This window comes from Triticum aestivum, chromosome 4D (genome assembly GCF_018294505.1).
Source record: "Triticum aestivum cultivar Chinese Spring chromosome 4D, IWGSC CS RefSeq v2.1, whole genome shotgun sequence".
Taxonomy (NCBI): Eukaryota; Viridiplantae; Streptophyta; class Magnoliopsida; order Poales; family Poaceae; genus Triticum; species Triticum aestivum.
Window position 1 is genome coordinate 514,002,651 of NC_057805.1, and position 14,378 is coordinate 514,017,028.

Genomic DNA, 14,378 nt, shown 5'->3' on the forward strand with positions numbered 1-14,378 from the left:
GTTCTTCGTCACGTGCATCACGTCGATTGAAGAGCGGACCTCTAGCTCTTTCCAGTAGGGTAGGTCCCAAAATATAGATTTCTTCTTCCACATGGGTGCGTGTCCCTCAACGTCATTCGGAACAGCTAGTCCGCCGGGACCCTTTCCAAAGATTACATGTAAATCATTGACCATAGCAAGTACGTGATCACCGGTACGCATGGCGGGCTTCTTCTGGTGATCTGCCTCGCCTTTGAAATGCTTGCCTTTCTTTCGACATTGATGGTTGGTCGGAAGAAATCGACGATGGCCCAGGTACACATTCTTCCTGCTTTTGTCCAGGTATATACTTTCAGTGTCATCTAAACAGTGCGTGCATGCGTGGTATCCCTTGTTTGTCTGTCCTGAAAGGTTACTGAGAGCGGGCCAATCGTTGATGGTTACAAACAGCAACGCGTGCAGGTTAAATTCCTCCTGTTTGTGCTCATCCCACGTACGTACACCGTTTCCAGTCCACAGCTGTAAAAGTTCTTCAACTAATGGCCTTAGGTACACATCAATGTCGTTGCCGGGTTGCTTAGGGCCTTGGATGAGAACTGGCATCATAATGAACTTCCGCTTCATGCACATCCAAGGAGGAAGGTTATACATACATAGAGTCACGGGCCAGGTGCTGTGATTGCTGCTCTGCTCCCCGAAAGGATTAATGCCATCCGCGCTTAAACCAAACCATACGTTCCTTGGGTCAGCTGCAAACTCAGCCCAGTACTTTCTCTCGATTTTTCTCCACTGCGACCCGTCAGCGGGTGCTCTCAACTTCCCGTCTTTCTTACGGTCCTCACTGTGCCATCGCATCAACTTGGCATGCTCTTCGTTTCTGAACAGACGTTTCAACCGTGGTATTATAGGAGCATACCACATCACCTTTGCAGGAACCCTCTTCCTGGGGGGCTCGCCGTCAACATCACCAGGGTCATCTCGTCTGATCTTATACCGCAATGCACCGCATACCGGGCATGCGTTCAGATCCTTGTACGCACTGCGGTAGAGGATGCAGTCATTAGGGCATGCATGTATCTTCTGCACCTCCAATCCTAGAGGGCATACGACCTTCTTTGCTGCGTATGTACTGTCGAGCAATTCGTTATCCTTTGGAAGCTTCTTCTTCAATATTTTCAATAGCTTCTCAAATCCTTTGTCAGGCACAGCATTCTCTGCCTTCCACTGCAGCAATTCCAGTACGGTACCGAGCTTTGTGTTGCCATCTTCGCAATTGGGGTACAACCCTTTTTTGTGATCCTCTAACATGCGATCGAACTTCAGCTTCTCCTTTTGACTTTCGCATTGCGTCCTTGCATCGACAATGACCCGGCGGAGATCATCATCATCGGGCACTGGTTCCTCTTCATCTTCAGCAGCTTCCCCCCTTGCAGCATCATTGGGCACATCGTCTGGTTCCTCTTGATCTTCAGCTTCCCCCGTTGCAGCATCACCGTATTCAGGGGGCACATAGTTGTCATCGTCCTGTTCTTCTTCGCCGTCTTCCATCATAACCCCCATTTCTCCGTGTCTCGTCCAAACATTATAGTGTGGCATGAAACCCTTGTAAAGCAGGTGGGCATGAAGGATTTTCCGGTCAGAGTAAGACTTCATATTCCCACATGTAGGGCATGAACAACACATAAAACCATTCTGCTTGTTTGCCTCAGCCACTTCGAGAAAATCATGCACGCCCTTAATGTACTCGGAGGTGTGTCTGTCACCGTACATTCATTGCCGGTTCATCTGCGTGCATTATATATAATTAAGTGTGTCAAAAACCATTACAGAACATCATGAATAGATAATTAAGTGACCAAATTAATAGAAGTTCATCATCACATTAGAACCAAAGTACATACATAGTTCTCATCTAACAACATATATATAGCTCTCCAGAGCATCTAATTAATTAAACCATACATTGAAACTATGTAAAACATTTCAATGCGAAAACAAATGCGATCATAATCGCAACCAAGGTAACAATTGATCCAACGGCATAATGATACCAAGCCTCGGTATGAATGGCATATTTTCTAATCTTTCTAATCTTCAAGCGCATTGCATCCATCTTGATCTTGTGATCATCGACGACATCCGCAACATGCAACTCCAATATCATCTTCTCCTCCTCAATTTTTTTATTTTTTCCTTCAAGTAATTGTTTTCTTCTTCAACTAAATTTAACGTCTCGACAATAGGGTCGGTTAGAATTTCCGGTTCAACCACCTCCTAGATAAATAAAATCTATGTCACGCTGGTCGGTATATTTGTCATAAACAATAAATGAATCAAATAGTTATAAAAAGATAATATATACCACATCCGAATCATAGACAGGACGAGGGCCGACGGGGGAGGATACCAAAACCATCGCACTATGTAATAAGAAGGAATAAAATAGTAAGAAAATTAGACAAGTATCTATCTAAAGTAAGAATTTTTTTCTTTCAAAAAGAAGATAAGAACAAGAGGCTCACCACGGTGTTGCCGACGACGAGATCGGCGCGGGCGGTCGACGGCGGTGAAGACGGGAATGGGACGTGACGGGCCGCTAAACCTAGACAAATCTCGAGGAAAATGGAGCTTTGAGGTCGAGCTTCGAGAGGACAAAGCTTAACTAGTGTGGCTCGGGCATTTCATCGAACACCTCATGTGCATAGGAGGTGAGCTAGAGCACCACAAAGCCCTCCCCTCGCCGGCCAGAGAAAAACAGAGCACTGGAGTGCTCTGCTCGCGAGCGAGGGGTATATATAGGCACCTCATTGGTCCCGGTTCGTGGCATGAACCGGTACTAAATCCGGGCCTTCTGTCCCGGTTCATGCCAAGAATCGGGACAAATGGTTATGGGCCAGGAGCGAGGACCATTAGTCCCGGTTCGTGGCTCGAACCGGGACAAATGGTTCCATACGAACCGGGACCAATGCCCACGAGGCCCCGGCCGGCCCCCTGGGCTCACGAACCGGGACGAATGCCCCCATGGGTCCCGGTTCGTGACTGAACCGGGGCTAATGTGAAAACTGCCCTGTGGCCTTTGCCCCGTTTTCTACTAGTGTCATAGCTGGAGAGAGAGAACTTGTCGGGCCACTCGCCGAGGAGCACGCCATCCGTTTTGGCGGCGGTGACTGAACCCTAGCCGGTCGCCTCTGCCGACGGCGGAGGAAGGAGGTGGCGTCGCGAGGATGGAGGGACGACGGCACCTTGCTCCAGCCGGAGGAGGGGAGTAGGCGGCGTGCACAAGAAGGAAGGGGATCCGACCGCCGAGGGGAGGAGGAGATGTGCCTGCGAAGGAGAAGGGGAGGACGAGGGCGTGGGGCTCGATACGGTGTTGACTGCATACGAGCATGAAACCTCGGGGAGGTGTTATCTGGGCTAGATAGATCCTGCTGCGACAGTAAAATTCGACGTGGCATAGGCGAGCGAGCGCCCTTTGCGCGACTCGTAAAGGGTTCAATGTGTACTAAAAAATGCACTAACACATGATCCAATCATATAAGTTGTTGTTAGCATGTGTCTAGTTAATTATCTTCCTTTTATGTTTTATGCACTATATGTTGTAAGGGGATGCCCCTCTATGTTGTAAGGAGGTGCTACTAGGGGCACACTAGATGTCTTCTTTTTTTGAGAGGGGCACAACCTTTTTCGGTTGAAACACACGAGTAAAAACTTTGAAAACACCATAGCACAAATCAAAAAAAATTAAAAATAGTGCTTGGTTGAAATAAACTAGAACCAAACAATTGCAACTTTTTTGGTTCACAAAGACTGCAAGTTAGACTGCTAACTAGAACCAACCTATTGTTTTAGCCGAAACAACACGGGACCCTACCATCGGACACCATAGTTTATGCATAAAAATAGCTCAAATAATTATCAGATGAGTTATCTCAAAAAAGGTGACTGCAGGAAACTTAAAATTTGTGAAAAAACCTAAAGCCGAAAAGATATATCGATGTCAATGACCGTGTGCACTTTTTTTGCACTAGCTACACTTCTTTTATCAATGGGCCTGGATATGTTCTATTCAGCCCTGCCTAACTTCTATATGGGCCTAGCCTTTTCGGGCAACTGTGGACGAACCTTTTTTTTCCTTTTCTCCCTCTACCACTGAAACTGAAACTGATGACGAACTGAAGAACTGAAAAAACAGGGCCGAAACAGAGTGGAGAAGACATGCCGAATTCGTACAGCGGAACACTTTTATTCAAATATACATATCATTATGATTACAAATGATGCCCAATCTATTCACTTACGACTAATTATCATCACATAAACAAATGCGAGAGCAATTACACAAACATAAAAAAGTCCGGCCATCAGCCCCATCAAATTGCCCTGCTTCTGCAATTCGATGAGTTTCTTCATCTGCTTGTTCAACTTCTTCAGCTCTGCCGTCACTCCTGCAACCCCCATAGTAGCCCCAATGGAATGGGCAGATCCAGGGGCCCCAGATCCAGACGCGCCCGATCCAAACTTGCCCAACTTCTCCGCCTCCAACGGTAAATCGAGCTCCCCTGATGCACCCTCCAGTTGAATCTGCTCTATGTACTCATCTAGCCACTCAAAATGGGTGCGTTGCTCCAATTTCTGAAATTGGAAAGATGAACCCTAAATCCCAAATCCGATGAAAAATTGGGCAAATATGAAATTGGGAGACAAAAACCAAAATTGGCATATTGAGAAGTAAAATCTCACCTTTCCCTGCTCTGGTTTGCTCTCGCATTTCACGAATTCCCGCCCAAGGTTGCCATTCTTGTCGGTCGTTGTGACTAGCCACTTCAGGGGTGTGATACGTGGGCATGCAGGGCACCTTGTCATGGGCACTGCGCCATAGCGCGGCCATGAGCGGCGGGAGGCTGAAGCGGAGCTCGACATTGCTAGGTCGCGGCCCGAAACGGCGTTGCCGCGCGTCGTCGCCGGAGAAGAAGAACAACAACGGTCGGGGAGGGGGGAGGGGGGGAGGATGGGCTCGGGTGCTGCACGGCTCGGGGCACGGCTCGGTGTCCTCTTGTACCAATGCTGACCTGGATAAGTTAGTGGGTCCCACGCTGTGGGTCCCGCTCACCTGACCAATGCTGAGTTGGATAAGTTAGTGGGTCCCATGCTATGGGTCCCGCTCACCTGATTCGAGTTTTAAACATGTGTCTTTGGATTAGGCAGCAGTGTCGCATGGGAGCTATTTTTTCCAACGCAGATGTCGCATGAGAGCTATTACAACCAACGACGTCGCATGAGAGACAATTCATACCAACGACGTCGCATGGGAGCTATTTGCCCCGCTCGCGCGCCCTCAGCTTCTCCTCCAGCTCCAGAGCGTGCCCCAGCGAGAACGCCACCTTGTTCGCCGCCTGCGCACCCCACCGTATGGCATGTCGATCGATCAACCCAGAACAACAAATCATGAAGGAATTAGCTTGAATCTGTGCGTGCTCACCTGGAGCAGTGACACGTAGCTTGAGGTCACGACGTCGGCCGGCTTCGAGGCGGCGAGCTCGCGCCCCCGTGACGGCGTGACGGTGCCCTGCAGCAGCCGCCTTGCCGCCTTCCAGTCTCCCTCGCGGTGCCGCTGGAGCGCGCACTGCCGTTCTTCACCATCGTTGCTTGTCCCAGACGGCGGCTTCCAGAGGGTGGACAAGCCCGGCGGGCAAGAGGGGTCCGACGCCGAGCTCTCGCCGTCGACCGCTGGGTTCTTATCCAGCTTCCTTCTCTTCCCAAGCGACAGCGCACAAGGAGGCACCTTGCCGTCCTGCTGGCTCTTCACCGTCACCTTCCCCGCTGACGCGCGCGCGGCCTCGGCCTTTGCTGCCTTCTCTGCCAGAATGTCCTCCATGGCGACAACAACAGGCGCGCCTGCAAATCACAGATCAGCACAATCCACAGCAACATTCTGAATCTTTCCGAAATGTACAGTGCCAGTCGCCGAGAGGGTTCACCTTGAGGAGTTGGCGGCCGTGATGGTGCCCCGATGATCTCGGCTGCGGCCATGTTGCGGCTGTGGAGATACGTGCTGAGATCGATCGGAGAACTCCCTCGAGCACACAGCAGCTTCTCCGCCACGGCCTTCTCCTCGACGGTGAGGGCCGGATCCATGGTGGAGGACCTGGAAGGCTGCCCCCACTCCACGGGACACGGCCACGGCGCCGACGACTTCAAGAAGAAGAACTCCTCCTTCCAACCCCGGATTGTCCTGCGAATCCGGCCGAAGAGCAGGCCGGCAGAATCCTTGCCACGGAAGCTGTAGAACCTGTGCGGCGGACACAGGCAGAGCGGGAAGAAGTGCCGGAACACGGCCAGCGACGGCTCAGCGCCGGCCAGGTGGGAGAGCACGACGAAGCCCGCCAGGGCGCGCCAGCCGTTAGGCGCGAGCTGGCCCGGGGCGAGCCCGAAGTGGTTGAGCACCGTGCTGAAGAAGGGGTGGAGGGGCAGGCGCATCCCGGCGTCCAGCGACTCGACGTACACGCAGACGGAGCCGGGCGGCGGCGGCGACCACGAGGAGAGGCCGCCGGCGAGGATCGGGGCGAAGCCGTCGGGGATGGAGTACTTCTTGCAGATCTTCTCCAGGGCGCCTTGGCTGCGCAGCTGCGAGATGACCCGCTCCGGCAGCGCCGAGACGTCGTCGTCGTCGCCTCCATCTTCGGCGCTCGTGAGGGGAGGTCGGTCGCGAGAGGGCTCGACGAGGAGGTCGTCCGGTGACCAGGATGCCGAGGTCCAGGAGGACGCCATGGCGGCTGGGGGTGTGCTGCGGCGGCGCTGGGAGGACGGTGGGAGCCTGCGGATCAAGACTCCAAGAAAGTGGAGTGTTCTTTTTTGTCGTGGTGCGGAAAAGCAAAGGGTTTTTAGGGCAAAGCTTTACCAAGCAGGCCCGAATATAAAAACTTGCAAAATTCCTCTCTATCACTCCATTCACAAAACTTGCAAACCTTACAAATTTTCATGGAAGCATGGTCCATTCACAAATTTAGACTTTTTTAAGTGGGTTCGTCCTAATTTTCATCCGATATAAATAGTCTACATAAGTTTTTCAAAGAAAAGAAGTTCACAAAACAAAATATCTCAATTTACAAGCAATTCACTAGCTAGGATATTTGATACTCCCTCCGATTCATATGACTTGTCGCTGGTTTAGTACAACTTCGTATTAGAATTGATCTTGTCACCAAACTCCAGCATCTCCATTACCCCATTCTCAAGATCAAACTTCGTTTCGACCTACCCTTCTGATCGATGTCCCGTAACTGGTTCCAACTGCCTTTCGGGAGGTCTCAATCCCCTCACTGCATTGTCACACCCACTATCATTGTCATCACTTTTCGGCGATGCTTTGCTCAGCTATGGCCTTCGCCTTCGCCTTCGGGCCTCCTCTCCAATCGAAGTCCAACTTTCTTTTAGAACGTCCATCATCGTGCGACTTGTGTTGCTCTTGTCTTTGTCGAGATCATCTGCATCATGAACAAATCTGCACTTGATCTGAGACAACTTGTTGAACGAAACTAAATCAAGGCTTCAACTGTAAAACGGTGGTGCGGTGTGGCTCGACTGCTCGTGTTTCATCTCTGCCGTGTATTCCAGGTGAGTTTCTCAGCTAGTATAGTTTTGGCTTTTGAAGGGAAAAAGACCTACATACACATAATGCAATAGAGAGTATCACATAAGGCAGTAATTATCAAAATTTCAAAACCATCTTTGAAACAAACTTGACATTTTGTAAAACCCGTATAAAAAGTTTGACCAAGGAATAAATTTAATGGTATTATAGGTGAAGATAAACAAAATCAACACTATATACACGTTACTATTCACATTTTTCGTTTTTGAAATTTGTCTTTTTTGCCCTGATGTCGATGAGAATTTTTCCTTTGCGAAACTTTTTATACGAGTACAAAAGAATGTCAAGTTTATTTCCAAAATAGTTTCGGAATTTTTTGACTTTTTTCGTAATTATATACTAAAAAAATTCTGATATCAAGTGTATATACACCCATGAGCCAAAGGGTATTTCCCTGATGCACGCATCAATTTAAAGAGAAAGATAACAGGATGGGAGAGAACAGCAAAACCATACTAGTATTGAAATGTGTTGTGAAACACCCATCGGGCTTCATACGTACATCAAGCAACTGTCTTGTGCTTTCTGTCCGTCCTCGTTTTGGATGTCATGTAGTACAAGTGAGTTTACACGATGGTTCATCTGTCTTCTCTTTTCTGGACATTGGCGTACAACCGCATGGTATCTACTTCATGCAAGCAACTGAGCCGTTTGATGAAGGGCCGGTGAGGTCGCGAGGGTGTTTACCACTTCTAGGTTCATGTTATCATTGATCAAATTTGAGTACTAGGTTGTTGATTAAGTCGTAATCATCATGGTTCCATTTTGAGCCAATGAAATTCACCCTTTGTCGGAAAAAATCATCATGGTTCCTTGATCGGGGTAGTAGATACATCCGTGGAATTGCGATGATCCCACTACATGATCTGCAGCATACATATTGGGCTTGCAGCTGAAAGGATAGGTTAGACTAATTGTGGCTTAATTGAATGTGTCTTGCTTTTGTTTATCGAGTCTGCATAATGCGCCTTCTAGAATGTTAAAACCCTAGATGCATTTCTATTACTTCCTCCGTTCTAAAATAGATGACTCAACTTTATACTAAGTTAGTATAAAGCTGAGTCATCTATTTAGGAACGGAGGGAGTAACTTTTAACGGGTCCAACTATTGGTCTATCGGTCTGTTAAGTTCAGTTCACTCTTAAGTCAAGAGCAACTTTTTCGGTAAGTCAAGAGCAAAAATATTTGATTGTTCAATATTTTTTTGGTCTATATACCAGTATGCATTTTTTTTAATTATTAGTCCTCTGGGTGATCATCGTGTGTGGTTTTTACGTATCAATATTCGCCAACTCGCCATCATCCCCTATGGGTGTGTTTGGTTGAGGAACCAAGTGGAACGGAATGGAATGGTTCCATTTCACTGGAACAGGTCCGTTCCATTCCTGTGTTTGGTACAAACAGAAAAGTGAAACGGGACGGTTCCGTTCTTGTGTTTGGTTAGAGAGATGGAATGAAAAATGGAACCACATAAAATTCAAAATTTTGGCAGCATTTCATTTGTATTTCGAAGAAAAACAACATAATAGTATATATATATTAACAAGAATCACACATATATGACATCAATCAAACACAAATTTCAACAGAAGGTATCAACTTCATCCATCACACCCAAAAGCAACCAAGTGCACTACATCTATACATGCCAAGTTGTCATACTGCCTCCAGTCGCTCCACCGCGCCGCCCCGTGCGCCGCGCCACCGTCGGCAGGTCCCCGCGCCATGGCCTCTCACCGCCCCGCTGCGTGGTTCCCGCCCCGCCGCTGCCTGATCTCCACCCGCCGCTAGGCAAGTTGCTGCTGCGCGCCATCACGGAGGAGAGACGAAGGGGAGGAGAGTGAAGCCGGCGCCGGAGAGGAACGGAGGTGGCGGATCGAGAGGGAGGGAGATGCGGGAGGGTGGCGGCGCTGAGACAGGGGAGTCACGAGAGAAGAGGCACGTGCGAGAAGGGAAGAGGGCTCGTTCCCTGTCATCCGCTCGATTTGGAGGTATGCCTCCGTTCCGCATAATGAGCGAATATTCCGTTCCTTGGGACGGGTGGGTTCTGGTTCCTTCGACTAACCGAACGCGAGAATGGGCTGTGGGAACGGGTCAGACCCGTGACATTCTACCCGGTGACAGCAACTAAACACACCTTATGTTTCCAATGGCCTATATGCGTCAGTGGCTTACTACTCTTATAAATTATCTATTCGTCATGTGCTTCCCTCGTTTAGCACTGACATTGGCGAAGAAAAACTGCTCTTCGGATCAAAGTATATATGATAATATTTCTGTAATTCCAGAAAATGAGACATACGTTTACTTCATCAATTTCTCATTTATGCTTCGCACAATGCTGGAATCAGGGGCGGAGCCAGTGTTGTACCGTTGGGTTCAGTTGAACCCAACGAAATTTCAAAGCTACGTACATCTGGGCACGTACTTATTCCGCATAAACCCAGGAAAAAGATTAGGCTGAACCCATCAACTAATGTTTCTTTTTTACGAGAAAACTTTCAATCTATTCATCTTTTATCATGGCAGTACAACGAACACTAGAAATAATAAAAATTACATCCAGATCCGTAGACCACCTAGCGAAGACTACAATCACTGAAGCGAGCCGAAGGCGCGCCGCCGTCATCACCCCTCCCTCGCCGGAGTCGGGCACAACTTGTTGTAGTAGACAGTCGGGAAGTCGTCGTGCTAAGGCCCCGTAGGACCAGCGCACCAGAACAGCAACCGTCGCTGATGAAGAATAACGTAGATCGAAAGGATCCAACCTGAAGACACACGAACATAGACGAACCACAACCAGATCCGAGCAAATCCACCGAGGATAGATCCGTCGGAGACACACCTCCACACGTCCACCAACGATGCTAGACGCACCAACGGAAATGTGACATGCATAATAAGCTGACAAAAGGCCCGAAAGCCCATGAGCAAATTGCATCCGTGCCCATAGGCAGGCGTGAATCGTGACTTCTAGTTTCGTACTCCTCTTCACATCCTTCTTCTGCATGATGATCAGTGGCGGAGCTAGATGCAGATTACGCCTGGGGCTGTGCTATGTTGAGTGATAAACTCCTATGATTTTCAATGCTTTGCATGAAGAAATTACAAAGGAAGTTGTTTCTAGGCCTGGGGCTATAGCCCTAGCTGCCCCAGGCCTGTCTCCGCCACTGATGATGATACTTATTTTAAACTTGTCAAAAAAAATTAATGATAGTAGGAATATGAGAAGTTGCACATGAACATATGAAGTTATTTTGGTACTACATTTTTTACAATTGTAAATAAGTGATTTTATAATTTCATCCAACCGTTATGTCTTGCACTCGTCAGTTTTAATTTAACAACTATATGTGATAAGAGATATCATATTTTTATTCATTATATTTTCTTTTTAGTGCTACAATATTGTTGTAAGATGGTGTACAGTTGGATTTAGTTCATACAATTCCTCACACGGAGCTAATGGGTTCTCATGTTGACTATTTTCTCAAAAAAAAAAAAAAATCTGGCTCCTCCACAGAACATGCTGAGTCAATGAGTGAATAAAAAAAACTCACATTAAGTTAATGAGTGAACCCATTGGCTAAATTTTCTGGCTCTGCCCATGGGCTGGAATTCACCGTATTAGAGATTGCCCGGGATTAGATTGAATCATTTCCATCTTATCTGTAGGAACCTTCTTGCCCTCTAAATCTCATACTCTATACGTACTCGCCATCAAGACTCAATAATGCATCCTCCGCATTATGCAATCCCTCTCTAGTCCTCTTACATGGTGTCTGATACCATGTAAAACTGCACGCACCAATAAATTACCCTAAAAATTTAATCTGATGGGGAAAGATGGGCTATGCATTTATACTTCAAAACACCACAACAATGCCTGGGTTGTCATCTGGTATAACAAACTGTCTTCCCCATGAGTCAAAAGAATTGGTAAATTTGGGAAAAGTTGCAGTATATATAGGTAAATTGGGAGAGAGTTGCCCATGCTGTTGGGCTGTCATTGAGAGTTTTCTTTACGACGTGTAGAGGGTAGGGTGTTCTTGCAATTTTTGTAAGGAAAATAATCATACGAAAACCTCTGACAAACTTGGTCTAGAACATTGCCAAACAATACAGACCCAGTTCAGATCACAGCTCAGAAAAATCAAGTCATAGATTAGATTGCCTCTCAACATTTTCGACGGATCGTAATATCCCAACGATTGATGTAGATATTCATTCTCCGATGCAACATTAATTTCACACAATTCCATGTGAAGTGTGAATCGAAGATACGAAATGCAGTCCCAGACCGTCCGAAGAGAAAGATCAGCAGCGCATCCCAAAAACATGCATAGTAGAGAGTAGATAATTGCAGTTCGATCGACGTGTGCATCGGGCGGGCATGGCGATCAGGATCCAGACGGTCGCCGGCGGCGCTACGGGGGGCCGCGGACCGGCACGAAGAGCAGCGACGGGTCCAGGTACGGGTAGCGATGGAGCGCGGCGCGCCGCATGTCCTCCAGGCCGCGCTCGTACCCGCGCAGCTCCCGCTCCGCCAGCGCGCGCGCGTGCTCCCTGCTCGACCCCCAGAACCACCGTGCCGCCGCCGCCCTCTCGGCCTCCGCCTTGGTCACGGCGAGCTCGGCCTTCGCCTGGTGCAGCTCCGCCCGCAGCGCGTCCGTCTCGGCGGCGTCCCGCTCCCGCGCCTTCACGTTCCTGTCCAGCTCCTCCCGGAGCCCACGCGCCGTCGCCGCCGCGATCCCCGCGTCCGCCTTGGCCTCGGCGAGCACGGCCTTGGCCTCCCGCAGCGCGTCCGCCTCGGCGTTTCATTTTCCTGCACAGCTCCTCCCGCGCCGCGACCGCCTTGGTCGTCTCGTCGAGCTCGGCCTTCGCCTTGCGCAGCGCGTCCGCCTCGGTCTCCCGCGCCTTCAGCTTCCTGTGCAGCTCCCCCTGGAGCGCGTCCGCCTTGCGCTCGCGCGCCCTCAGCTTGTCCTCCAGCTCCAGAGCGTAGCCCAGCGAGAAGGCCACCTCGTTCGCCGTCTGCGCCCCACCATGCCATGCATGTCGATCGATCAATCCAGAACAACAAAATCATCCAAGCCATGCACACGGAACAAGGAGCTCACCTGGAGCAGTGACACGTAGGTTGAGGCGACGACGTCGGCCGGCTTGGACGCGGCGAGCTCGCGCTCCCGCGACGGCGTCACGGTGCCCTGCAGCAGCCGCCTCGCCGCCTTCCAGTCACCATCTTTGCTTGTCGTGGGCGGCGACTTGCAGGGGGCGGAGAAGCCCGGCGGGCAAGAGGGGTACGACGTCAAGCTCTCGCCGTCCGCACGGTCCCCCGGCAGCTTCCTCTTCTTCCCAAGCGACGGCGCACAAGGCGGCACCTTGCAGTCAGGCTCGTTCTTCACCTTCACCTTCCCTGCCGACGCGCGCGCGGCCGCGGCCGTGGTTTCCTCCATGGCGGCATCAGATCGAACGGCTGCAAATCACAGATCAGTATAATCCAGAGCAAACAACCTGAATTGCTCTAATTTCAGCAATGCCGGAGCCCGGAGGGTTCACCTTTAGGAGTTGGCGGCGGAGACGACACCCCGGTGATGCTGGCCGCGGCCATGTTGCGGTGGTGGAGATACGCGAAGAGGTCGATCGGGGAACTCCCTCGAGCACGCAGCAGGCTGTCCGCCACGGCCTTCTCCTGCACGGTGAGCGACGGATCGAAGGTGGAGGACCTGGAAGGCTCCCCCCCCCCCCCCCCCCCCCCCCCCCCCCACTCCACCGGGCACGGCCACGGCGCCGACGACGCCAGGAAGAAGAAATCCTCCTTCCACCCCTTGACAAACTTGGCGCGGATCCGGGCGAAGAGCAGGCCGTCGGCGTCCTTGCCGCGGAGGGTGTAGAAGCCGTGCGGCGGGAACGGGCAGAGCGCGAAGAAGTGCCGGAACACGGCGAGCGACGGGTCCACGCCGGCGGAGCGGGAGAGCGCCACGAAGCCCGCCATGGCGCGCCAGCCGTTGGGCGAGAGCTGGCCGGGGGCGAGCCCGAAGTGGCTGAGCACCGCGGCGAAGAAGGGGTGGAGGGGCAGGCGCATCCCGGCGTCCAGCGAGTCGAGGTACACGCAGACGGACCCGGGCGGCGGCGTGGAGCATGAGGAGCGGTCGCCGGCGAGGACCGGGGCGAAGCCGTCGGGGACGGAGTACCTCTTGCAGAGGGCCCTCAGGGCTCCTGGCTTGCGCAGCCGCGAGGTGACCCGCTCGGCCGAGACGTCGTCGGGGTCGTCGTCGGCGTCGGCGGCGCTGGCGCGGGGAGCTCGGTCGCGGGTGGGTTTGTCGAGGAGGTCGTCCGGCGACCAGGATTCCGAGGTCCCGGAGGAGGATGGCATGGCGGCTGGGGTTTGTGCTGCGGCGGCGGCGCTGGTAGGAGGGTGGGTGGCTGGAGATCGATCAAGACGGCAAGAAAGAAATTGGAGGCTTCATTTTTCGTCGTCGTGCGCAAAAGCAAAGGGTTTTCAGGGAAATGCTGAAATCCAAAGATGAGGCCTTCAGTTCTTTCAAGAAAATTTAGGCTTTGGCTGAAACTGAAGGGAGATGCAGGCTGCGTGCATTCCGGTCTGACCGGGACGGCGAGTTTAACTCCGGTGATTTCATGGATTACTGCAGCGAGCACGACATCAAACACTACACGACCCCGCCGTATTCGCCATAACAAAATGGCGTGGTCGAGCGGCATAATCAGACTGTCGTCGAGATGGCGTGGT

The 14,378-nt window shown here is 50.9% G+C and overlaps 1 protein-coding gene across 1 annotated transcript; it reads right to left on the reverse strand.

The window, feature by feature from the left end:
* Positions 1 to 12,057: 12,057 nt before the first annotated feature.
* Positions 12,058 to 14,003, reverse strand: LOC123097227 (uncharacterized). Its single transcript, XM_044518937.1, has 4 exons — positions 13,187 to 14,003; positions 12,748 to 13,103; positions 12,587 to 12,661; positions 12,058 to 12,303 (listed from the first exon to the last, which is right to left on the reverse strand). The coding sequence occupies exons 1-4, from the start codon at positions 14,001 to 14,003 to the stop codon at positions 12,058 to 12,060; spliced, it is 1,494 nt and encodes a 497-aa protein (XP_044374872.1).
* Between the last annotated feature and the right edge of the window lie 375 nt (positions 14,004 to 14,378).

Coding starts and splice junctions, on each gene's coding strand:
- LOC123097227 (XM_044518937.1), bottom strand. CDS start 14,003: ATGCCATCCTCCTCCGGGACCTCGGAATCCTGGTCGCCGGACGACCTC. Junction 13,104..13,186: donor TCCGCCGCCAACTCCTAAAG/GTGAACCCTCCG, acceptor TGTGATTTGCAG/CCGTTCGATCTGATGCCGCC. Junction 12,662..12,747: donor CCTACGTGTCACTGCTCCAG/GTGAGCTCCTTG, acceptor GGTGGGGCGCAG/ACGGCGAACGAGGTGGCCTT.